Source organism: Phaethon aethereus (genome assembly GCF_964289735.1).
Source record: "Phaethon aethereus genome assembly, chromosome: 6".
Taxonomy (NCBI): Eukaryota; Metazoa; Chordata; class Aves; order Phaethontiformes; family Phaethontidae; genus Phaethon; species Phaethon aethereus.
Window position 1 is genome coordinate 22,438,862 of NC_138580.1, and position 25,137 is coordinate 22,463,998.

Genomic DNA, 25,137 nt, shown 5'->3' on the forward strand with positions numbered 1-25,137 from the left:
TATCTATAAAAGCTGCTACACACGCACCTAAAGCGCTGTTCAAACACCATATAAAATGGATTAATAGATCAGAGCTCCTCCTAACATTGCTCCACAGAAGCAACTCTATGCTGTTTACATTCTACAAGTTTTCATTTACAAACATATGTTTAAACATACCTTTTTTAAAGCCTCTGAATGAGGTAGAGTTTTGCTACATGATGAGTGAAGACCGACCCCCAGCTCCAGCAGCGCAGCATTTAGCCACAAGCAAATGCTGTGCAGTAGGGATGAAGTTTCACACAGGGTTCACCGAGGGTTTTGTGAAGAGCTATGAATGCCCACCAGTGTTCAGTGTTTATGCCAAGCTGTAAATAATGGCACCAGCTCTGCCAGAAGCAGCAATGGGCAGCTGCATCCCCAGGGACAGGGGCACAGGAGCTCCCCAACGGGACAGCCAAGCAGGGCCTCCCACCCCAGGCCTATCCCACTGCCCCCAGCAAGGGAGCTGGGCAGGCTGGGGGCAGCCCCAGCCTGGGGTATCAGGCACCTCTCTGAGGACCATGTGGGATGGGACATCAGCCACAGGTCAGGCCCAGCTCGGCATGTCCGGACAGGGCTGTGCTAGAGCCAGTGACCAACATCCCACAACACAGCTAGGACCAGGACTGGTGGCCTCAGGCTGAGCTGAAGTAGAGCCCCAGACCCATGGGCAGGGGTGAGGGTATCAGGTGAGGCTGGTCAGGACGATTAAGGCTCATTGGTGCATGAAGGGCTCTGAGAGCTAGCTTACTAGCACAATCACTGCCATGAGCTCAGGGTCTAATGCTTACTTTTACAAATGCTTTAAAAAATCCATAGGTCAAAAGATGCAAATTCTGACATTTGTTTAAGTTTAGAGTTATACTGACAACAATGATTGTAAGATAAATGTTTGTCTTTTTATAACACTACAGTCACCTCTCTGAAAGACAAAATCTATTCCCAATATTAAAAAGATTACAACTTTAGAACTGTATGGAACTTGACTTTTTCTGCCAAATCTCTATAATTTTCATTTGCAAAGTACTGTGTACTACATACAGCAACATGCTTTAACCTGCTAAATATATTTCCAGCAGAGTAATTCCTTTTCCATTTATTAGACAGTATCTTCACTAAATGTGCCAGGTGAGATTAAAGCATCTGCTTTTTACTGCAATTCCATCACAATACATGAGCTTCCACTCCCGAAAAACGTAATTGCTGTATTTAAAAAGGAATAGTGTAAAAGAGTTTTGTATTGCTAATTACAGTGATCACGCTGTTGAAAATCAGGCAGGTGGAAGAAAATAGTTGCGCAAAGTATACTTTACAATAAGAAGTAACTGAAATGCAACAACAAATTCAAAATAATTATTTGTCTAAGTACAATTTCATTGGCACCAATGTAGCAAATCAAACCTTTAAGATTTGGTTTAGTTTTCATTTTAAGAGTATTCTTGATCTAGTTAAATGTTCAATATTATCAAATGCTCAGTCAAATATTTAGTATGTTAAAAATCTATCTGTACTGTTTTATTTATATGCTTTAATTCTCTTGTTAGGCTGAATTATTTGAAAATAACTGTTGCTCATGATGTGTTTACTTAGGCTGTAAGGTGGAAAATTCTCTTAGTGAGGGTAATTAAGAATGAAAGAAAAAATATTAGAATAAAAGTAGAAATAAGCAAAGATCTTCAAAACAAAACAAAAGTTAATATATTGATATTACATACAGACAGATTATGAATATTTACTTACCACCAAAATTCTCAGAGTGAGCTTTTGGCTGTATTGTATAGAGATAAAAGGGGAAAGTACTGAAGACAGCCTCCTCCCTTTATGCCTCATTAGAGCTTAAGTTTTCTCGCTGCACCTCCTGAAAAATTTTGCAGAACAGCAATATTAAAAACAGAGGAAATGGAGAGCCAGATTCATACCAGTTGCAAAAGAGAACGCCATATTTACCACTCCAGTCCCAAAGAATCATGAAAATCTTTTGGGAGTTACACGACGAGTAACTCTTTGCCATCAAAGGCCTTGCTTACAGCATCTTCTGTAACAGTGAGTTTAGATGAAAACACAATAAAGGTGATTTGCTTTGATCAGCTCTTTCAGACTACACGCTCAAGATTTGTACCAAAACGCAAAGACAAAATCCTGTCCTCACTCAAATCAATAGTTCTGCCACTACCTTTGCATACATCAAGATTTCATTATAGGTTTTTATAAGGCTGTGCCATTAAGACATCATTTTTCAGATAGAACAATCAGGTTTTGTCAGAGAACATAGATCCACTTTTTTTTTTTTTTTTAACTGCAGCCACAACAGCTGGCAAATAGAAGTCAATTTGTCAAGACTTACCATACTTAGCTGGCTATTCAGCCTGAATCCTGAGCTGTCAAATCCACTAAAACACATTTTGCACTCAAAAGGTAAAATACAGGTTTGTATTTTATCCTTCCTCAGATACAATCTTCAGTGAAGTTAAGTTTTGATTTTTTAAATTTTCTTGTTCAATTACTTTGAGTATTTGAACTTTCAAACTGGTTTTCCTAAAATTCACACATGTGATACAACTTACAGGACTGTAAACCACATTTTTTATAACATTAGTCTTTAATATCAGGATTCAAAATATTGTAAAATGTATGCTTTCATTATTTTACAAGTTCAAGTCAGGTAGTTTTTTGTTTCTTCTGGGCACTTTGGTCATGTACTGACATGTACAGTATAATGAAATAAATACTCTTGAAATACCATTACAGCATGATGCAGTCAGGTTAAATGGTCAAGACTATCTTGAGGCCATGAAACACTAGAAGACTGTGAGAAATGTGTATATTTTTAACAGTTCACAGCAGACAAGATATGTGCATTATTCACATTGAGGTGGCAAAAAAAATAGAAACACATTTCAGAAGCATCATGTCAGGCTCTTTAGGTCAAAAAAGTTACCATCAGAGCAGAGGAAAATCACAAGCATGTTCCATCTGCTTCATGCTGCTTCCAAAAACTGGCCTCCCTGGTGACTGAGTATTCCTTTAGCATACAGAAACATTCAGATGGTACTTTGCCATCTATGCTGGCTCATGATTACTCAATCTCTAGTCCTGCCACAGGCTTGTTGGACAGCTGAAGAAGGACTAGGCAGGCTCTGTCACATTCTAATGGCATGGTATCATGCTAGAAGACATTAGTTAATCCAGCTTAACAGAAATTACTCAAGGCTTCTCAATAATGTCCTGAATTTTGCTAACCAATGGATGAAGTGGTCACAGTTGAGCCAGACCAGGCTGTGAGAAAGGTACCCACAGACAGAGAGGAGAGACACACAAAGAAGAGAGCACTAGGAAAGAAATTTGGAACAGTCAGGCTTGCTGCTACTTCTGCCCATTGGAAAGTTATAGTGACTCACTTGCAGAAAGAGCGTATCTTTCTTCATGATATCTCTCCTCATTGTTCTAAGATGATAAGGAATTTCCTTTACTTGAGTATAGCCTATTTATCTGTGGTTTTCAATAGCCCTCATATACCCCTTTATTCTTTGAAAGCAATGTTAGGCCTCATTTCTCAGATTGGAATACTGCAATCAAACAGCTGAGAACCCCTGGATTTCAAACAGTGGTGGAAAAAATCCAAAGATCTGGATATACAGCAATATTTGTGACCTCAGCTTCAGTTGGTACAATTGTAACATAGCCTTTATATTAATTTCAGTCTTTGACTCCTGCAAAGATTACCCATCTTAATGCCAACTACTGTCATGTTGGAACCATATGTGAGCTGGGGTAGCTGGGCCTAACTTAGTCAACTAAGTATGCAAGTCAGTAGTTTAATCTCCCAGAGATGTCAAAGATACATAAATATGTTTCAATAGTAGGTGAATAGAAATGTAATAAATTGTGTGCTGAAGCATCCAATGTCTAGATTCCTTAATAAAATATGAAACTTCATTTCTTTACAAAAAAACCCTCAATTCTAGCTGTAAATTTATAACATTTAAATGACAGCATATCATAGCTTTTAGGACACATTCTATTTAAAGAATACATAGAGTGTAATGCCATTAAAATGTTAAATAAACACTTGGAAAAGTTTGTTGTAAATGAGGCAAGAAAGCTTGCTGTTAATTTTATTTTTAAGACTTATCTCAGATGCATCAGTGCATACACATTTTACAATGATATCATTTAGGTTTTGATAAACTGTCACTGTAAGAATTGTGCAGGTATTGAGAACATCACAACTTCAGAAGACTGCAAGTCTAGAAGTGTACTGTATGGTATGTCACATACCTGGAATTCTGGACAGAATAATACCATGCATCCCACGCAAAAAGCTATAAAAATGTAGAGGCCCCACTAAGCTTTTAAAGTTGCACCTGGCCAAAAAAAAAAAAAAAATAAAGAAAAAAGAAAAATTTGTCCTGAGGGTAAACATCATTCATTAATAAAAGGAAATATCCTGAAGTCAAGAACTTGCTACTAAACATACAAGTAGAATAGTTAGTTAATTAAGAAATTATTTGCCAGCTATGTTTTAAGGTAAGAATTAGCAGTGAAAATGAAAGAATGACAATGTTTTACTTATGGGAGGCACACAACTATGACACGTGTTATAGTTGACATGCTTTTTCTTGCTAGAATCAGATTTTTTCTTAGTAAGATTTAGCGGCTATGTGAGATTTATTATGTCTATTTCAGTTAAACACCATATTATTTGTGTTCCCTAAAGGGCAAAAAATTGCCTTTTCATTTTTTGCCTTAATCAAAATCTAAATGTCAGTGTAAGCATGGAAAAATAAAAGTGGCTGAAGAGAAATAAACAACAGTTCTTTCCAACCTTTAAAGAAGATTCTTTCTTAGCTGTAACTGTAGCACAAATAGCTGTATCTGAGTTAGTTTCAGCCTAGGTAAGGATGAGCAGCCATACAATACACAGAGTTGCACTTCAGCCATCCTAGTTCACCAGTTTAGCACTAATTACTGGTAAAAATGGAAACTATAAAACAGTGTTAGAACCATAGCAAATGACTTCAGCATCCAGCTGCATTGTCCTACCAGTCCCTCCTGCCTATTTAATTTGGAGCCAAAGCTGTATCCTTTCTCCACAGTCCCCTCACCCTCCTTGGCTGTGACTGTCATAAGTGGGCTGACCTGGTGGAGTTTTAAGGTTAAAAGGAGGATGGCAGCTAGCATTGGGTCCTCTTTGTGTGCATGTAGGTGGAAAATGATGGGTCCACAGAAAAAAAGATATATATTTCTGTGTAAAAGAGGTACTTGTTTAATATGATCATTTGTAATACAAAAGCTTTCTGAGGATATTTGAAGAATTAGGTGACAAGCTGCAATCACTGCTAAAAGAGATAGCCTTCAGGATCCACAGCCACCTAGCTTAGGTTTTGAGGGCATCATACTGTGTGTCGGTCCTTGTTCTCTATTACAGTCTTTGAAAGCATAGATGTGACAGACAAGCCTGGAGAAACTGTACGGCTTTCAGACTGGTCCTTTTTGACCTCCTCATGCTGGACAATCTCGCCAGCAACTGAAATTTCAGTTGGCCCAGTCCATGGGACAGTAAATATCTTTCTACTGCAGCAGTAACAGGAATCCCTCATTATGAGGAGATTCATTTAGGTCTGAAAGGGATCCTACAGACATGGACTGCTATCATGATGTTGAAAGTATGATGCCCAGTACCAAAAGCTGCCTTGCTAAAGCATGACAGATGTGCAGAAGTATGGGTGTGAAAGGTATGTGGTAGTGACAGGAGAAGAGAGTTGAACACAACTGGGCTGGTGTGTAGGGAAGTGTGTTGGGGTGAGAACAGTCCTCTTCCATACATGTGCAAGTATGGATGAGGATTTATGAGTTGAAATGGCTATGGGAGACTAAACCTAGGACGCATGTACACAGCTTGGGGAGGAGGAGAGGAGTGGGTGGATGCCAAGAAGGGGGAGCCAGGATCGCTGTTCTTCCCCTTTCTCCTTGCCTCTGTCTGCCGGCCCCTCCTGACATATGACACCAATTCTTACAGGAGTTTGCAGACCAACTTCTCCCTCCTTTCCTCACAGAGCATCCAGCACAAGGAGGACAACATAGCTGACAGCAAGCCCATGGAAGCATTCTGCATCTCTGCAGAGACTTTTGCTTAGGAGCGTCAAGGTAAGGACCCCCTGTCCTCTCTGTGTCTGTGGGCACCAGAAATCCTGCCCTAAACTAGCAGAAGCTGAGAAACCCTGCAGACATGGCTGTGTTAGGGACTTCTGTGAGATGCTCAGTCCTGGCAGGTTCATACTTGCCATTGAGCTGCCCTTTTGCTATGCATTGTGCCTACCTGGGGAGAGCTTGCAGGGACATGACAATGAAACCCAAGCGGGGCAGGACTGACTTGTCAGTCTTTGAGCAGCCTGTGAGCTCCAGGTGCGCTTGTGAGCCCAGGACAAACAGCTCCAGTCCCTGCAGAAGGAAAAAGTCCTGTCAATAAGTAGCTGTCCAGCTTGGGGTCAGCACTCTGGGCCCAAGTGTCCCCAGGGTTTCACAGCAGGTATATTCATGCCTGGACAGCACCCTCAGTCCATGGCTGTTCCTCTGTAGGACTGCAGAGGACGGGGGGGCTGTGACAGCAAGGAAAAGTATGCATGACCCTCAGTTCTTAAGTAAAGGGAACAGGGAAAACCTCAGGTCTGCCTCTGTACCTCCTTCTCTCCATGCCAGCTCTGGAAAAAGCAGATTTAAAAAAAACACACCTGTGAATTACACTTGGGATTCACACTGCATCCACATGGGTACAGCCAAGGTTAAGGTTTCTGAGAAGTGCTGGTTGTTACAAACACTACCAGGCAGTAAGAGAGAACTGAAGTATGTTTGTAAAATGTCTGTCTCCAGTTTGTCATGTACTAGAACTATATGCACTATATTTGAAAATCACTCCAGTATGTGTCTGTTTATTATTTATTATGTATTTTGGACAAAATCTTGGGGTGGGGGGAAACCAGCTCATTTTTAGGGACTATATTTTAAAATACAGCCTGCTAAGCAACCTGTGGAAGCAAAATTGAATAATGTTTTATTGTCCTCACACTGCTTTACTGCTGTATTATTATTTGTGTTGTTTAGGAAACAGAAACCAAACAAATTATGTTCTTCAGATTCTGGTGGCTTTTGTGGATACTTGAACACCATGAGTTTTTAGCAGAAAATCTAGGGGAAGAAAAAAGATATGGATTGAGAAGACCAAAACCTAAACACATTCTGTCAAATACTGTAGAAAGATATCCCAGCCCAAGTGATCAAGGTGAATGTTGTTATTTTAAAACAGGTGTGGTTTTTTCCCCGAGTCATTTATCCAGATTGTGAACTATATGGCTAACTTGCCCTCTAAGATATTGCCTCATCCTACATTTTCACTTGCCTTATCTTTGCACTTTTATCTTTTTACTCACGTCTTTTCCCTCCCCTTTTGTGTATTTCAGAAAATGAGATTACTTCTAGTCTTTTTTATGGTATGGCTGATAGTCTGCTACTGTCACTACAAGAATAATAGCCCATACAACTGTATTTTTATAGAAGTAATATCATCGTAGTTCAGAAAATTAATACTCTGCAGATCCTGCTTTTGGAAACTTTTGTGTTACTAGATGTGAGTGTCAGTACCAGGGACAAAATCTAGCTCTGTCAAATCACACTGTCGTGTCTTCTTCAGTAAGACTCATTTTATTGTAGATGAATTCCACCTCCTCAGTACTCATCCTGGTAGGATATTCAGTGAAATACCAGGCAAGAGGACAGAATGAATGTATAAAACCATTACAACATTTGTCATTTCATAATACATGACATTCCCTCACCTTCAGTTTCGTATTCCTTGGGCCATCTGTTCTGGAGCAAATTCCTCAGCCTCTTTATGCTCTATCTTGATGAGGGTCTCACACTTGTGACCACAGATGTTTTCAAAAATTTCTATAATTGCACTCCCACTTTTGAAGCCTGAAATACATGTAATGGTAAGGGTAGAATGAGATTTTGTATGAAATCACTCCACTCACCTACCTACCTATTTATTCTAGATGAAGACTGCATTCTGGAAATTGCTTTTTTACTGGACAGCTCTGAAAGTGCTAAGGACTATAATCATGAACAGCAGAAAAAATTTGTACTGGAAACAGTAGACAGAATGAAAAGTCTGCAGCTTAGTTCTGGACATACCCTTAGCTGGAGGATGGCCTTACTTCAGTACAGCAGCACTGTTTTCATGGAGCAAACTTTCCATGACTGGAAAGGTCCTGAAGCATTCAAGTCCCACATTGCTCCCATCACCTACATAGGTCATGGCACCTACACAACTTATGCTATAACTAACCTCACACAACTCTACATGACTGAAGGGACTCCGGGTAGCGTGAAAGTAGCCATACTCTTCACCGATGGAGTGGACCATCCAAGAAACCCAGATATTTTTGCAGCTACAGCTGATGCTAAACACCAGGGAATTGTATTTTTCACAATGGGAATGACCAGAGTGGCTGAGGAGGTTAGCAATGCTGCCAAGCTCCGGCTCCTGGCCAGCGTCCCAGCATCCAGGTTTGTTTTCAACCTCCAGGAGAAAGAAACTGTGGAGAAAGTTCTCAAAGAAATGGTATGTGTGAGAAAGGATTTGAAATATTTATAGGAACATATGTAAAAAATGGTCTTATTTCCAGTATTTTGAAACGCTTATGCTATTGAAGAAACCTTTACTTTTTATATGTTTAAGCGGCCCACTTTTATTAATAAGACCACTGTGCCCAAGTACAGGTTTCTTTTCTCTCCCCACAATTCAGATCTTTCCAGCCAAAAGATCTGGAGATGGAAACTGCATTAGACTTAAAGGGACCTGTTGTGAAGTTATTTTTATCTCTGTTTTTCCTCCTAAGAAAGGTATTTTAAAAAATTTCCTCCTTTCTTAAAAAAAAACCCCAATTTTTTACATCCTAATACTTTCTTCTGTAGGAATGTGACATTGCCCTTTGTACCAAAAGAGATGCAGCTCTTGCAGAAGTGAAAATAAATTTACAGACCTTAATGGACATCTGTCAATTTAGATAAAATCTGAACTTGGCCATAGACATCTTTAAATTTCCGTGGAAAACCAACCACATAATCAAGAGGAAATGTGTAAATTGAGCTTGAACTTTTGCTTAGGTGCCTCTTTTCTGCATATGAACTTAATTTATAAAAAACGTTGCCTGCCAAGTATGGAGAATAGAGCCATCCTCTAGCCTACAAATCTGGTGACACAAGCTGTGGATGAAGTCCTGATTTGAGCATGCACAGAGATATAAAATAGAAATATGAATAACAACCAGGAGACTTCTGCAGTGAAACTGACACCTAAGGGAGCTCATACAGACCTAGAGCATGTACACAAGCTGGTCTTCCTGTCTGTCTGTCCTTCACTTTGACAGCCTGCCACTTTGTATTGGTTTCCCTGCATATCACCCTTCCCATCTTCTCTGGTATTACCATTGCTCTCTGTATCACAGCAACCACCTCTCAAGTGCCTAAACCTACTTTATTTCACCTGTTCCAAACAGGCAGCCATCCTCTGGTGCCTTCTTTTGAGAACATAGCTGCTATCTGGTTTAAATAATGGCTTTATCATAATTATATGTGCATACATGTGAATTTTTGAGATGTCTATTGCATTGCTGCTCATCAACACATCCGTGTCCTCTCAAGAGATTACATCAGTTGTGAAAAGTGAGAGAAATGCATTTTATGTGGGTGTTCCAGCTGTAGACATCTTCTAAAAAATAACAGAGCTAATTCGATGATGAGATCTTCATGTGATCATTGCCAAAGCCAAATCTTTTCTGAAGTGTTCTTACTGTTCTCATTTTGTGTGTGCCTAACAGTATGCACAGAAGAGCTTCTGATTTTCTCAAGTATAGAGTATGTATCATTCACTCCAAATAGAGGGGTGCTGCTATTCAGCACTTGAGAACAATGTAGTTTCCAGGTGCATTGTTCCCATCTATCTAGTTAACTATGTTGGTTTAGGCCTGTTTACCATTGTAATGTTAGAAAATTATGGCTGGACAAGGAGAGTCAGTGATTTGTGCAGTCAACAATCTATGATAGCAATTGAAATTATATAAACTATTTTTTAGAATGGAGAGATTGCTAGAATGTTTCTCAGAAATTAAAGTTTAATTAATGTTCGTTAATATATTAATTACATAGTTAGCTAGCTGCTGAAACAATTTATTTTAACATCTTTCAGTGTCCCTCCTGTAGAGCTGGATTATGACTTTAAGTTTCTAATGTTGTTTCGAATATCTGTCTTTACAGAAAGATCTGTCTGAGGAAGAGGTAAGTATTTTTTTTTCTGGTACAGAACTACTGCTTACTATATATATTTACAATTATATGGAAACATAATTCAAGAAAACTGATAGCTCAGGAAGTTGGTTAATTATTGAGTCTAATGGGATTGCCTTCAAGTAAAACATGCTTTTGTATTTGCCGGACAGAGCTTTAATTTGCTATCTTAATGTCATCTACTTTACCTCCTTATTTTCAAAGTTGAGAAAGAGCAATGTGTGAGTATTCAGGTTAGCAAGAATTTTCTGAAACGTCTCAGCACGTGATTCAACAGACTCGGTGGATAAGAAAACTTGACACAGAGCTGAATGTGGTGCAGTTCTAGCCCTTAATGCTCTTCCTATGTAATAAAGTTTAAAAAAGCAAAGGAACTTTAACAAAGCTCCACCATTGCACTTTTCCAGTTTGTCCACAATGCGTCACCCTGACTACAGGCATTGGTAGGTCTGGCTGTCATTTTGAGGGGAATAAAGTCAGCTTTCCTTTTAAAGATGTTAGTCCTACTTAAGGTACAGTCATCTCAGGCAAAGACTGTTCTGATGAGCAGCACAAGGAAACTGCTAAGTATTATGAGTGTTTGCAAAACTTGAAGCATTTTGTTTTTCACTCATTTCCACTGGCATGTTCATTTTTCTCTGTCAAAATAAATCTTGAAGTAGAAAGACATTCAATGTTACCCTTGGAAAACATATTGTTACTAAATGGGATATTCAGGTAAGAATTATGTTTAAACCCTTCACTTCTAGACATCTCCAACCTCAGTGGAGGTTTAATAAATAATAAAACCAAAAATAAACAACATTCCTTATTCCTCCTCCAAAAATAACCCTACTATCTCTATTAATTCTGCATTGTGTAATGTAATTATGTAAGTTTAAAAAAGCTCCTAAAAATCACATAAGTACATACCATAAAGATCTCTGACGGGGGTACATGATGGTACAGATGACAGAAAAAGAAAGATTAGAAACTTTTATAATGAATTGCATTAACTAGATAAAAATAGACATCCGTAACATCTTTTGTTTATAGATCAAGCTAGAGCTAAACTATGAGCTGTCCTACATACAGTGGAATTAAGTGGCAAAAGGATGTAAGATGTTTTCATCCCCCAGTCTTGGCTATCTCTACAGTGACTAGTAATCAGAACAAATCTACGATCACAGACACAGCATACCAATAACGCTGTATTGGTTTGGAGATAAAGCTATTATCAAGAAGATTGAGATTTTAGGAGTAAGAATGATACGGATTTTTGGATGGAGTATAGGAGGCAACATTCCTGATGAGTGGTAAACTGACATTTAAGAGATTTCTGTAAAACATGTAAATATAACTGACTTCTGGTCATTACTAGTGCCCTCAGACTAGCCATAGAGTAACTTAAAAACAATATTCATGTGTTTTCTATTTTTTCTATTAAAATGTGCTGATTTGAACTATTTTCATTCAAAGTGTCCCCAGGCTGCCACATGTAACTGTGAGAAGGGGGAAAGAGGCCTTCCCGGCCCTGCTGTAAGTAGTTGTCATTTCTCAAATAACTGATAAACAGTAGAAATCAAGATTTATTTCATTGTTGGGATATTTTTAGGAAATTATTTGAACCCAAATCCTGAGACAACAAAAGTTTGAGGTGTGATACACAGTCCTCCAGAGTTACATTGCATGGAAATGTCACACCAGTAGGAAATGCACAGAGACATCTGAGAATGCCATGAGACACTTCCTCCGAAAAAAGAACAGTGTGGTGTGGTGACGCTCTCCCTTTAGCCACAGCAGTTTAAAAAGCAGGAAGGAGCCACTTTCCTGTGTGGAACAATAATTCACCTGTTACAATCAGACAACCAGACCAGATGGATCTAAGTAGCCCCAAATCAAACATTAATATCTGAAAAGCTCTCTGAAAGCAAGAGAGCGCAGGAGGCTGAAGCATGAGGAACAACTGAGACAAGAGATTTTTAAAGAGGGTAAAATAGACTTCTTTCAGAATTGTCTCACAACTAGAACTCTTAAGCAAATCTAGGGGATTGCTTCATACAAGGTTTGGTGATCTAAACTGCAGGGCTGATGTTTCAAATGATGTTGTATCCCTAACATTAAACTAAAGCACCACAGTAACTTACAGTCCTTGCTCAAGGTGGAGGGACAGTGTCAGAGTTTAAAACAGAACCCTAGACATCTGCCCATCCTCATCCTTTTGACCTGAACATCCTATATACATACATAAACAGCAATACGCACTGGTCTTATCCTGCACAGTACGGCACACTTTAATTAAAAATGCAACCTGTCCTGTGCAAACAGTGGGTTTGTTTGGGTTATTATTCAATGCCTTTACTTGGAGAGTGCAAGTAACTCTTAAAAGCGTGCACCTCAAAGAGTTCAAAAGAAAACAAAATACCCACTTGGCAAGATGGGTAGCTACAAAAAAATCCCATCACCTCTTTTCTTCAGAGGAGACCTGAACAATTTTTGTTTACAACAAAGAGAAAAAGAGAAAAATAGCTGCCTATTGAGTTGGTCCTGCTGCTCCCAGAAAGTCAATTTCAAGGTTATGGTAAATGCAGAGGTGTTTAAAAATAAATCTATAGGAAGCAAATATCCTAAATATAAAAAAGCTCCCAGTGTATATATTGTAAAATAAAATTATTTGACTAACATATATTATAACATTTTATTTTCTTGTTTTCAGGGCAAAAAGGGTCGCACTGGGGATGATGGAGCTCCAGGCCTGAAAGGAGCAAAGGTGATGTGATTTTTCAGATTTAGGAGAAAGATTTGGTACTTCATTAATATGGAAAGACTACCCTAATAGTGCCCATATATTTTCCACATGTGAATTTCTTAAACTTCTTCTACCCCCTTCTGCTGTCGTAAAGACTAAGATTCTTTACAAATTAGTATCTTATATCTAACATACAAAATCATCAGAGTGTAAAAGAGGGAGCTGGTATGCTTCCTGTATTACATAGAGATATGTACCCAGTTAATCAGGACAATACTGTTTTTTCCTGATTTCACTGATCTTGATGTTGGACTATTTATAGGGGGAGCCAGGTCTTAATGGAATCCCAGGACGAGATGGAATAGAGGTAAAAAAAAGGTGTACTTCCCCTTCTTCTCCAGTGAGCAGTGCCACTTCAAGGCAAAGCACCACATTTCTTTTTTCTTTTTTTTAAATTATAATAGCAAATTTCAGTTCTGGTTTACCAGCTAATGATTCATTAACACTAGAGGAACTGAAAACATTATCATTGCTTAAAGAAAGGGAATAATTCCTTCTTATAAGAGTGATCTAGAAAATACTCTCTAATAATACATAGTCCCTCCTAAAAAGTGTGAAAAGCTCTGACATGATAATCTAAGATTTAAGTTTAAATTTTTCATTTGGCAAATAAAGGATCCTGTGTGTAATAGCAATGAAAAAGTTGAATGAAATACATATAAGAAATAACTGTAGGACCAGCCTGTTAGTGCTTCACTCTGAATTCATTCACATATTAATGACTCTACTTTGTATTTTCTTACTGATTCGGTACATCCTTTTTAACTAGTGACTTTTTTTCTTGTTTTCTTATTTTAACATGTTTCTCACTTAAGATGGAAATATGAACTCTAGTTGATCTGCTTTTACATCATTAAAATCCCAGTCTAAAATGACACTTTCGTAAGATTTGTTCACACATACAACAACATGTATCATGACCAGTAGGTGTAGCATTTAGAGTCATATCGCCATGTTTATCAGAGATCACCTTTTCTACCTAATTGTTCATTATAATTAGAAATGCTGTTTTTCTAGAGAGAGTAGAATGTTAATAGCACCAATATGCACATACTTACATTTGGGTTATATATCCTCACAACCTGCTTTGCTTTTTAATTTTTCCAGGGGAGATCTGGATACAAAGGAGAGAAGGTAATAGTTTTAGTCAAAGCTTCTGCTTACATGTATGTATTTGATGAATTATTATTTATTATGCATAGTGCCATATTTCTTATGAATACTATACTGAATAATAACATCATCTTACCAGCTGCTGCACAAGCTCTAATAGAACCTGTGTCCCTTCCTCAGTGAACTTACAGCACAATTGCTATAGTATGTCATGAAAATAATAACATTTAGGTTTTCAACTAAAGCACCCAAAGAATGGGGATGATATGCTCAATATACCTCATAAATATTTATTCCTGTTCCTTTCCAGGGTGAAAGAGGTGAATGTGGAATCCCAGGGACAAAAGGAGACAGAGTGAGTAGTCGCAAAGTTGTTATGCTTTCAGGAAACACAGTTGAAATACCAAAGAACTACAATTCCCTGAATAACAACCATGGTCATAGATTTAGGGCAAACATTAATTCTAAGGCTGAGGGAAATTAACGACTGACAATTTAAAAAAAATGAAGTGAACAAGGATACCGTTTCAGTAACTTTCTCAGCTCCTTCTATATTTTCATGTGATTCCTCTTAAGGCCCAAGCCTAAGCCTGTTTATAACAATAACGAAGGCAGAATGTTTGAAGTAGTAAATAAACCGAATGAGAGGTGAAAATGAAATCAAGGTTTCTAACACTGATCTTCAAGATTTAGTGTATAATTGCTGTGAATATTTTAAATGAAACAGAGTTTAATCCTCTATTACTGGTCCTTGATAATTAAGTCTGTTCATTCTTACTCTGTATTTTGATTCCCACAGTCCATTTAAAAATATTTATTTAATACTTGCTAGCTGCTTAACTTCTCTTGATTTTTTTAAATGTTAATGTAAAGATATCTAAACAAGATACATTAGTAAAGAGTTACCTAAAAGTGGGTTTGACCAAATATAAATACACATACAGGCATCCTTTTTTTCACTTGCCTTTCAGGGTCCTGAAGGTCCAGTAGGCCCCAGAGGAACAAGAGGGCTACAGGTAAAAAAAAAAAAAAAAAAAAAAAAGAAAAGAAAGAAGCTATAAAAACAATACCTGGTTCCCTGGGATTCAAAGCTCTGAAATAATATCATACCACAACCATCACAGAATCTTTGAGTCACTGAGTTCAAGGCAACCAAAATCTATCTTCTTAAACAGCAAAATTAACAAGAATTTGGAGGAGCATTCTAAACAAATAAATCATCCTTATAATTCATTCAGTCTCAAAGACCACAGAAAATACAGTTACATAAAAAACCAAAATCATTAATGACCCATTCAGTGTCCTAACTATTTCATTATCTCACAGAAGTACATGGAAACACTTTAGTCTCTTTTCCTCCCAATACTCTTGGACTGAAGGCCAAAAAGCTTAGCCCATCATAGATGTTTCAGTAAATCCTGACTATAGGTTACCTTTAATTATATTCAAATAAAGGGAGAGCCAAATTCTCTCCCCTGATTACCAGACCCAGTTCCAACTGAGTTGAGTAGCTGAATCTATACATCCATCAAAAAGCAAAGCTTCCGTTCTGAAATGTTTGTAACTCATATTTTCATGCAGACTACAGCAAATTAGAGATTGTTTTTCAAACTGCCATGATCTGAAAGCTTGAAAAATCTCATTAAAACTACTCTTGTTTTAATAGGGTCCACAAGGACAATCTGGAGATCAAGGGCCTGAAGGCTTGCAAGGATCAAAGGCAAGAACTGCATTATTTCTTCTCTTTTTTAATGTTAAAAGATGTTAATACAGCCTCAGAACAATAGTGCTTCTATCCTTACACCCCATACCCTTCTTGTAGGCGATGCAGTTTAATGTGACATTTGTAGCAAATCATATACTTTTTGTATTCTAAATGGTTCCTAAGAAAGGTATTCATTTGGTCTTTGTATTGGATTCAGGCCCAAATCACACTCCAGTCTTTTCTCATAAATAGTTAAAATATGGCAGTAATATCACAGAATATTACTTAGCAGCAATGTAGTGTTGCATTTCTTCAGTTTTCAATTTAAAACTGTTTTTTTCCCTAAGTGCCAAGCAGGAATTCTGTTTGGAATCTCAAACAAACTCTTCTCTTGAAACTGAATATTGCCAAGAAGAATTCTGTAGCTCAAAATTAGTAGTCCCGCTGTTTACTGATGCGCAGCAAAAGATATCTGAACATCAGGAGAATTAGTGCAATTCAAGACAGTCTTGCAATGGGGCCTTTGAAGGTGGGCCACAGAAATCACCCAGTGCTTCACTGCAAGAAGCAGCTCCTTTGCACCATATTTAGAGCACCTCCTGGCCAGCAGTGAGGCATAGAGCAGTTGAGTGTCAAAACTCTCATATTCCACGAGACAAAACATTTGCCTTTTTTTTAATCAGGTATCACTTCGTATAGGAAATATAATAAAGGGAATTTTGAAGCACTGAAAGCGTGAACAGATGAAGTACTGTGTAAGACAATTCCAATGGGTTGAAATTCAGGATATACGAAAAAAGAACTTCAAAATTTGTTCTTTTTCGACAAACTGAGTTAAACTGATTTCCCTAGATGCCAATCTATAAGCAGAATTGTTTCTTTTTTTATTCTTTGAAAAGGGTGAAAGAGGTCTCCCTGGGCCACCCGGCTTGCCTGGAGAGACTGGAATAGGACTGCCAGGCCCAAAGGTACAAGCATCTCTTCTATATTACATGTACTGTGGGATAAGAGTGAAGACCAAGACAGCTGAGATAATATACTTGCTGGTACATGAGAAACTTCAAGCCCCCAAATGCTGTTTTTATGGTACTGAAAAGGTATTTTGTATGTTGATCAAAACTGCTTAAGGAAAAAAAAAAGCAAATTTTAAGTATGTACTTCAAACAACTTTTTTACAGTAGTTCTTACGCTTGACACAAGTCAATCCAAGCAGTGTAGGGATGAGTAAAAATGCATACATAGTCTTAAACAAAAATTATCCTGTGAAAAACAGGCTTGTTGGTTTGGATGACTGGCATAAAGAATACAGAAACACTACCATAGAAACACTGACTTCTTGGAAAAGGACAAAAACTGATACACAATGTACTAGGAATATGATGTGAATAATTAACCGTTTAGATTCAACATTGTCTTCCCTCAAATGCAGAATTGAGGCTGTCCCCTAATGCTGTGAAATTGCACCAGTTCGATGTCTGTTGGGCCTTGCATGCTGTAAGGACACTCAGATTTTCTCTGCCATTCCTGTATTTTCCTACATCAAGTATTTCAAGCACAGAATGTGTGATGAGTTGTTATATGCTGCACCCATACAAATACCTAAATCAGGCATTTTCAAAATATATCTTTGTTTGAAGGGTGACACCGGTTCGACAGGAAGACCAGGCCCTGTTGGCCCACCTGGAGTTGGTGAGCCAGGACTTCTGGTATGTCCATTTTTAATTTGGTGACAGGGAAGCAGGACAGAAAGGAAAAATTCTCAGTGCTTCCCTGCTAAGAGAGATATATGTGTGTTATATGATACCATTTCTTTTCTTCTTCCACTAGTTCTTACTCTCATACATACTATGTTGTCTGACTTTCATTTCCCTCAATAAACTGGAAATGTTTCCAATTCCTTAACTTCTCTAATTATCTTAGTCTCCAAAACAGCTATGAAAAAATAACAACCACATAAATATTTAAATTAATCTGTCTGCTGATAGATTCAAATCCACATGTGGTAACTTTGAAGTTGACTGCTTTTCAGTATCATTACAACATTAACATCAGCATGGCTTTGAGGGAGAGACTCCATTTCAACCACTGTAACATTAGAAAGAGTCATACCTAAACAACCTCCATAAAGACATTCAGATTGCATAAGTGGTCCCAGATAACAATTTGACCAGTAATACCTTTACTGGAGATTAATAGAGAGAGAAATTAAAAAAAAAAAAAAAATTTCATAATTTATAGAAGGTTTGGCTCTGCAGTCTTTTCCTTCTTTTCCTTCCCTTCCTCCTCCCGGTAGTTGTAAACTCAACCTTTTTGTGGTAATTCAGAAAATCAGTACACCAATTTTATGGTCATTTTGTTTCAAAGTGTCAGACAGCAACTTTTACTGAGCTATTTACAATACAGCAGATTCAAATTAATTTCTCATCACCTGGATGAAAGATCCCTAATGCAATCATGAGGGAAATTTTGTCCAGTTTTGTCACAAGTAGTTTTTCCCCATTGACAAGGGAAGATTTGTAATAACCATTTCAAAAGAGATGCTCCTATGAAAAACAGAAAGATGGTTTGGTAACTAACTGAACTGTCTGATCTCAAACCTGCTTGAAAATACACTACTGGAGAGGAGTAAGTTCTTGTTGATGAGTCCAAAGAAAAGAGCATTTACTAATAAGACCAGTGGTGACAGTCTCAGTCAACGTGGGTCTCTTCAATAACAGCATAGAGAAAAGAGCCACTTTATGGGGAAGAGATGCCTGTGATGCACATCTTTGTTAGCCACAACAGCTGTACTAGTATAACAAGAGATTCTGATTTTTAAAAATATACTAAAGGTGTTTCTTTAATTTACTTTAAAGCGTATTTGCTTCAAAAGAGTTTTCTTTTTATGGCTGAATGCACTGTAATTATCTAAGAACTAGGCATAATTCTAAAGCTCTATACAGAAGAGGCAGAAGTGTATTTAGGCTATGCAGAGCCAAATCTACCAGCATTCTGTGATGTGTGTGTAATCTCAAGGAATGAATCAGAGGGAAAAAAAAAACAGATGCAGGAAAACACTATGAAGCAGGCTCCATATGCACAGGTTTTGGACTTGCATTTAATGAAAGGTTTTAGTTGGTTTACTTGCCCCTTGTGCCCCTATCAGATCTGCTTTCAAAAAGAGAAGGGCATGCTATTATTCTCTTTACCAGTTACATTCAAACCTCACTACAGCTAGATCTTCTTCAGTACTACTCTGCATGGTCTTTAATCTGGTTCTCCCTGTCTCTCATGATCATACTGACACATTAATAAGGATTAGTAACAATTTGTAAACCAAACTAAAGTTTAGGGAGCGAAGATTTCAAAAGCGTAAGGAATAGGAATTTCAGCTACATAACCTGTGATTCATAAGTAACCAGAAAAGTAAAACTGTCTGCCTTGTTATTGCTGCAGGCCAGAACACTCATCATTTATTCACTGTGAATATCAGATTACCGTATTATTTTTAACAGGTTGTAACTACACCAACATTTAAAGACGTGCTTAAAACCAACAATGACATGGAACATGCTGCTGTTGATTTGAGTGATTAATATATATTATAGGCCATTTTAAACTTATGTCAACAGGGACCTCAAGGACCACAAGGTGTTCAAGGAGAAAGAGGTTCACCAGGAGAAGGGCTTCCAGGAGCAAAGGTACAGCAGTCTAAGGGTTTTAAGACCAGAGCAGCACCATTAAATGAGTGCATGCCAAAACAAGTCCACAGCAGACAAGGGAATCTGAGAAAGTAGCTTGTAAATTAATATTAAAATTTGGCATCAATTAACCCTATATATTTTCACAGAATTCAGTTGGTCCAAACAGGACTTCTAGGCATAGCTTGCCTTTGGGGCCCATAAAGATGATATTTAATTCACCTGACACTTGATTTGTGGGATCTAAGCCTGGAAAGAATTCTAGATATAATTTTAAAACAGCCTCAAGCATCTGACTTTAAATAAAATATTATAAAAGTGATTCCTAGATGAAAAATGTATCTTCTTGTTGTTGCTTTTTTCTAAATCCTTATATACAGAGATCTTTGCTGTCACTAAGGCAGGCTTCTAAGCTTCTTAAATACCTCAGCCACTGGCTTATGCATTTTAGCAGAAGTGTGAGTTTAGTTTGTGGGTAAAGGAAGCTGCTGTTACTAATTTTTAGATACAGTGCAAAGTAATAACAGTAGTAGTTGCACCTACATGGATGGACTCACTAGATCCACTGCTGGCTCCTTTTGCTGCCCACTGAAAACCAGCTCCCAGGCTGAGTTATCACTTTGACCTTTGGTTAAAATAACAAAGTGACACAGCTTGTACATGAGCTAAATAACTAACTAAATGGTTCACTCATTTTTATGCATGCACCAAGGCAATTTTGGTTGGGAAAAAAATAAAAAATTGTTTCACAGATGCAGGCCCCAACTGTCCCTTTACTAAAAATCTTAGGATTTTTGCTTAGCACAGTCCTGCAGTCAGCTAGGTTTAAATTTGACTGCTGCTAGCAACATAATATCTACAAACATCCAGGATATATTTTATGTTTAATTAAATAAATTATCTAATCTCATTGTTGATGGCTTATATTTGCTTAGCAGATCTCATGCATGAAAACAAATGAAAAAACAAGTTGAAGAAAATGCATTTGGAAATAGCTCCATTGCCACTAAAATACCAATTCATGTGGGAAGAAACACTACAACTAATAAGTAAAGCACAGCAACAATGCACAGTGGGAACAAATACAGAAGAATGCATAATCTAACCAAAACTACTGAGCAATTGAGATAGGCAGAATAAAATAATCAAAGTGGAATTCTGCCAGCATTATTGGAACTGTTGATGCCATAAAAAATGTACTACTTTTTACTGCCAAGTCTGACCTGAAGCCAAGCATGTATCAACAGAGCCTATACATATCTCTAATCCTATTTATGGCTACCAAGTATGTCAGCTCTCTGGTTTTAAACGCAAACAGGTGATTTGTTAATCTAAAGCAAACTTTACAGTTGCTTTCTTCAGAACATTTTTACTACAAGCTCACAGTTCAGTAAAAAGGAAAATGAAGGCAGGTGTTCTAAAGCATCAGGAGTAAAGAATATTATTTTAAACAGAAATCCACATAATGTATTTCAGTCCAAGTTAAAATGATGGAATTGGTTACTAGGGAGAGAACAGACCTGTCTGGGGCATAACTTTATTGCCTTGGGTGATTCTGTGAAAATTTGCACAAGCTAACAATCTGTCTCTACATGTTTTATTGACAAAAGTACAAGAAAGCACAATATTTGTGTCCTTATTAGTAACCTGCATTTTCCCCAAGAACACTGTTTTGTAAATAAACACTTACAAAGACAATTACATTTATAAATAGACTTCAACAACAATATAGCCTGGTCTTTATTCTGGCAAAATTCTTCGTGAGAGTCAGTTCCTGCCTGCCACGCTTTAATGAGATTAACCCATGAGACAAATAAGCAGAATTCAGCTTTCAGTTAGTCTCATTACTCAGCCCTGCTGACATTTAAATCAGTTGTGGTTTTGCTATCAGTTTGAGGAGAAGCAGCACAGGACCTTAAGCAATGGAGGTGGGCAGAAAGATAAAAAGAAGCTTGTTCAGCTCTTTCATCAGCAATTTCAAACTGCAGAGCAAGCTCATTTGAAAAGATGACCTCTTTGGTATCCTGGAAAACAGATCCAGGAGTCACTTTCTGGTTCTTCTTGTTTTGGTTTTCATGATGACAGAGCAAACAGTGTCTCTAGTTACTTCAGAGGGAACAGCTGTGTGTTTCTACAGTTAACAACATACTATTTTTTCATGTAGGGAGAACGTGGTTTTGATGGACCAAAAGGTCCTCGTGGATTTCCAGGCATCAGCATAAAAGGTGAAAAGGTGAGTAGTAAATGCACCAGGGGATTAACAAAGTGCCAATAAATCTACATAATACAGGGCTGATATTCACTGCAAAAGGTGTAATGACGCAAGGAACCAACAATAGGCCCTGGATAATAAGGCATTTTGTAGGGACACTTATGGGACATTTATTTTAGGGACTCTCCCAATCTATTCTAACGTTTCTTCATATTAAAATAGGAAATATTACAAAAAGCTTAGAAAGGGAAAAAGAGACTAGCAGTTGTTTGCAACTGAACTAGCCGGGAATAAATGCATATGTGAAAGATAAAAGGTCAGATCCACAGCTTCACTGACTTCAAGAGAGGTTAAGTCAACATGTACTAGCACGGGAGCTGTCCCAGACTGTTTCGGTATCTTTACACAACTAAGTGATTGTACTTTGTCTGCCAGGGTGAATTCGGTCCTCCTGGTTTACCTGGGCCAATTGGATTACCCGGAATTGGAATTCAAGGAGAGAAGGTGCAGTTTTCATTTCTCCCTCACTCCACACTTAAATGTAACAGAGAATATTTTATTTTTAATAATTACTTAACTAATCTTTTCAGGGAGTGGAGGGCCCAAAAGGACCACCTGGCTCTAGAGGGCTACCAGGACAGGGACTACCTGGACCAAAGGTTAGTGAATTTTCTGAATTAAAAGCTACTGTGCTGTTTTTGCTGTTATGTTTCCTGATTTAAAAATGGTCTGTCTCTATCCTTATGCTTGCTAAAGTGCTGAACACCAATCTAACTATTGACATAGCTTCAGGAAATTATTTTCTTTATTAATATTATTAAACTTTACAGCAGATCCTACTCAGCTGAAAAGCCTTGATAAACCAATGCCATAACTATCTGTTTAGGATTTGGCTTGGCTCACCACAGAACTTTCACAGAACAGTGAACTGCACTTTGATACATTTCCATAGAAAGGGTTGTCTGCCTTGAACTTGCAGTTTCATCATGTCAGATGCAGGTGCAGTAAATCAATTCCAAAAAGTAGTTACAATTAACACAGAAGTACACAAAAATTTCAACATCATCTTTTATCCTCAGTGTACTGTTTCCATTTCAGAAAAATACATATATACCTTACAGATTAGCTGTCTTCCTTGTTAATTCTGCTGCCTGTTGTCTCACTTGACTTTGTGTATTTACTGTATCTAGTAGTTAAGAATGGCCCAAGGTACAATGAAGATTACCTTTGCTGAAGGAAAACTGTCAGAATAATTTAGCCTTGACTGATTTGCAGTATACAGAACAATTAATGAAAGAGTTGAAGTGTTTGGAATGCAGATTTAAAGATTTTCTGAAAGAAGTGACAGATAAAGTTCTGAATGACTGAAGGCTATTAAAGCATAGTATAAAGGAACTAGAGGTGTAAGTGGGTCAAGGGTCCATGCCAGGTAAAGTATTTTGCAGCATCACAGATCACCTTTTCCATTTTAAGTGATTGTGCAGGGATATGCTTTACCACTGGTAAAAAGAAAGAGAAGGCTGAATTGCCTGTGGATGTCAGATATGCTCCTGAAATATCAGTTACTTTGGCAGGAAACATTCACAGGGACATATAATTATAGATTTACAGCATTAATCATTTCCACTAACAACTTTTTGGTGCCAGCTCAAAACATGCTGCAGATTCCCAGTCTTTGTGACCAAGGGTTTAACATATCATACTAAAGACAATATCACACTAATCTTTCTATAAGCATAAGCAAGCAAGAATATGCTATTTTTCCATGATAACGCTGTTAAAAAAAAATTTCTACTTAAGGGTGAACAAGGCTTGCCAGGAGAGACTGGAGTGCCAGGAGAAAGAGGTATTGGAGAACCTGGTTCTAAGGTACATTGTTAATATAGGAATTATTTAATTTATTTATTTATTCCCATTTGAAATTTGTGTTTCCTGAGTATCCTTTCTGTAGGTGCTTAAAAATAGGTTTAGAAATAAAATCTAGATTCTTAGTCTTTAAAATTTTTAACACGAACTTTCAATAACCTCTTCTGGAGGTAAAATGGGAACATTTTAAATACATCAGTTCTGTACAAAAGTAGTAAGATGTATTGTGTCTGAAAATTTCCACATGCCTGGCCCATGCTCAAGTCAGTGTTGCATACAGCTCACCTATAGCTCTGTCCAGAAAACCATCCAGAGTATTAAGCAGTTGCTAAAACTCGCAGTCCCCAGCGTAAGCAAAGCTATAGCCAGAGCTCATGAAAAAAAGCACTGAACAGTGGTTATTGTGCTGCTCCTTCCCTTTTCACACAGGATAGGATGTAAACAGAGCAGGAGCTACATCCTCACACCTTCATACAGGAAACAGGCTGTGGTACTAGACAGAAAGCACACTTGCTTAGAGGAGAGGAAGCTGTAACCAGATTATCTTAGTGTCAAAGTGACCAAGGAGGTCACTATATTCCAAAATATAGGAATAGATGAAAAAGTACTTTTGTGATAGTGGAAAGGCACAGACCTGTCCTGGTTTTGCTCTTGTTTGTTAGAGATTTGGGACAGGGGTTGGAAAAGAAAAGAAATTGTTCAATTTCTTTCTTTAATTTCATAAAATATGGTAATGCTGAATGAACTCATTTGACCCCAAATGATCCCATTTCATCTAAAACCAGGTCAGGCTCCTGAACCTTCCATAAGTAGGCTGATGACAATTCCACTGCCATTAATAGATTTGCACTGATATTCACCAGCAAGATGTCAATCATCATGTCAAAGTCAGCTCTATCTGGTATTTACTTCAAATGCTGCCACTTAATGAAATGATGGCATTATTTTTTAAGAATGAGATAGAGCATTAATTGCTAATAGTATTAATTCCACAGATAAAATGCACAAGTCAAACAATCAGATGGTAGGATAGTTCCAGACACGAGAGTTGTCTTTAGAAAAAAATGGCATGATTTGGGTTCATATGCATAAATGTTTGCTATAAATATATATACAGTTTAGTAAACTTTTAAAATAGATTTCCTTGATTCAGAGAAAGAATAGTACCAAGTCTGCATCTAATAGAAGGACTTACTTTTTATTCATGTCAGGGTGAGCCAGGACCTTCAGGACTGGCAGGTCTGCCTGGTCTTCCAGGAGAAGATGGAGACCCTGGACAAAAGGTTGGTTCATCTCTGTCTGCAGTCTAGCTGCTTCCCACCAAGCATTCCTCCTCTTCTCCCAGTGCTAATAGCCAAACCTAGAAGAGAGACTGTTCATGGACAAGGGGAAAAGTAGCACATTTTTC

General features: G+C 37.7%; 1 protein-coding gene across 1 annotated transcript in view; it reads left to right on the plus strand.

The window, feature by feature from the left end:
• Positions 1–7,143: 7,143 nt before the first annotated feature.
• LOC309406152 (uncharacterized protein) overlaps positions 7,144–25,137 on the plus strand; it is a gene marked incomplete at its 5' end in the record, with an annotated part of 34,291 nt that continues 16,297 nt past the window's right edge. The window contains 18 exons of the mRNA XM_082001191.1: positions 7,144–7,300; positions 8,073–8,641; positions 10,336–10,356; positions 11,824–11,883; positions 13,061–13,114; positions 13,416–13,460; positions 14,261–14,287; positions 14,577–14,621; positions 15,238–15,282; positions 15,933–15,986; positions 16,871–16,939; positions 17,609–17,677; positions 19,583–19,651; positions 21,816–21,884; positions 22,299–22,367; positions 22,454–22,522; positions 23,664–23,732; positions 24,941–25,012. Coding sequence (XP_081857317.1) covers positions 7,144–7,300; positions 8,073–8,641; positions 10,336–10,356; positions 11,824–11,883; positions 13,061–13,114; positions 13,416–13,460; positions 14,261–14,287; positions 14,577–14,621; positions 15,238–15,282; positions 15,933–15,986; positions 16,871–16,939; positions 17,609–17,677; positions 19,583–19,651; positions 21,816–21,884; positions 22,299–22,367; positions 22,454–22,522; positions 23,664–23,732; positions 24,941–25,012 — 1,632 coding nt within the window. The remainder of the gene's footprint in view (positions 7,301–8,072; positions 8,642–10,335; positions 10,357–11,823; positions 11,884–13,060; positions 13,115–13,415; positions 13,461–14,260; positions 14,288–14,576; positions 14,622–15,237; positions 15,283–15,932; positions 15,987–16,870; positions 16,940–17,608; positions 17,678–19,582; positions 19,652–21,815; positions 21,885–22,298; positions 22,368–22,453; positions 22,523–23,663; positions 23,733–24,940; positions 25,013–25,137) is intronic.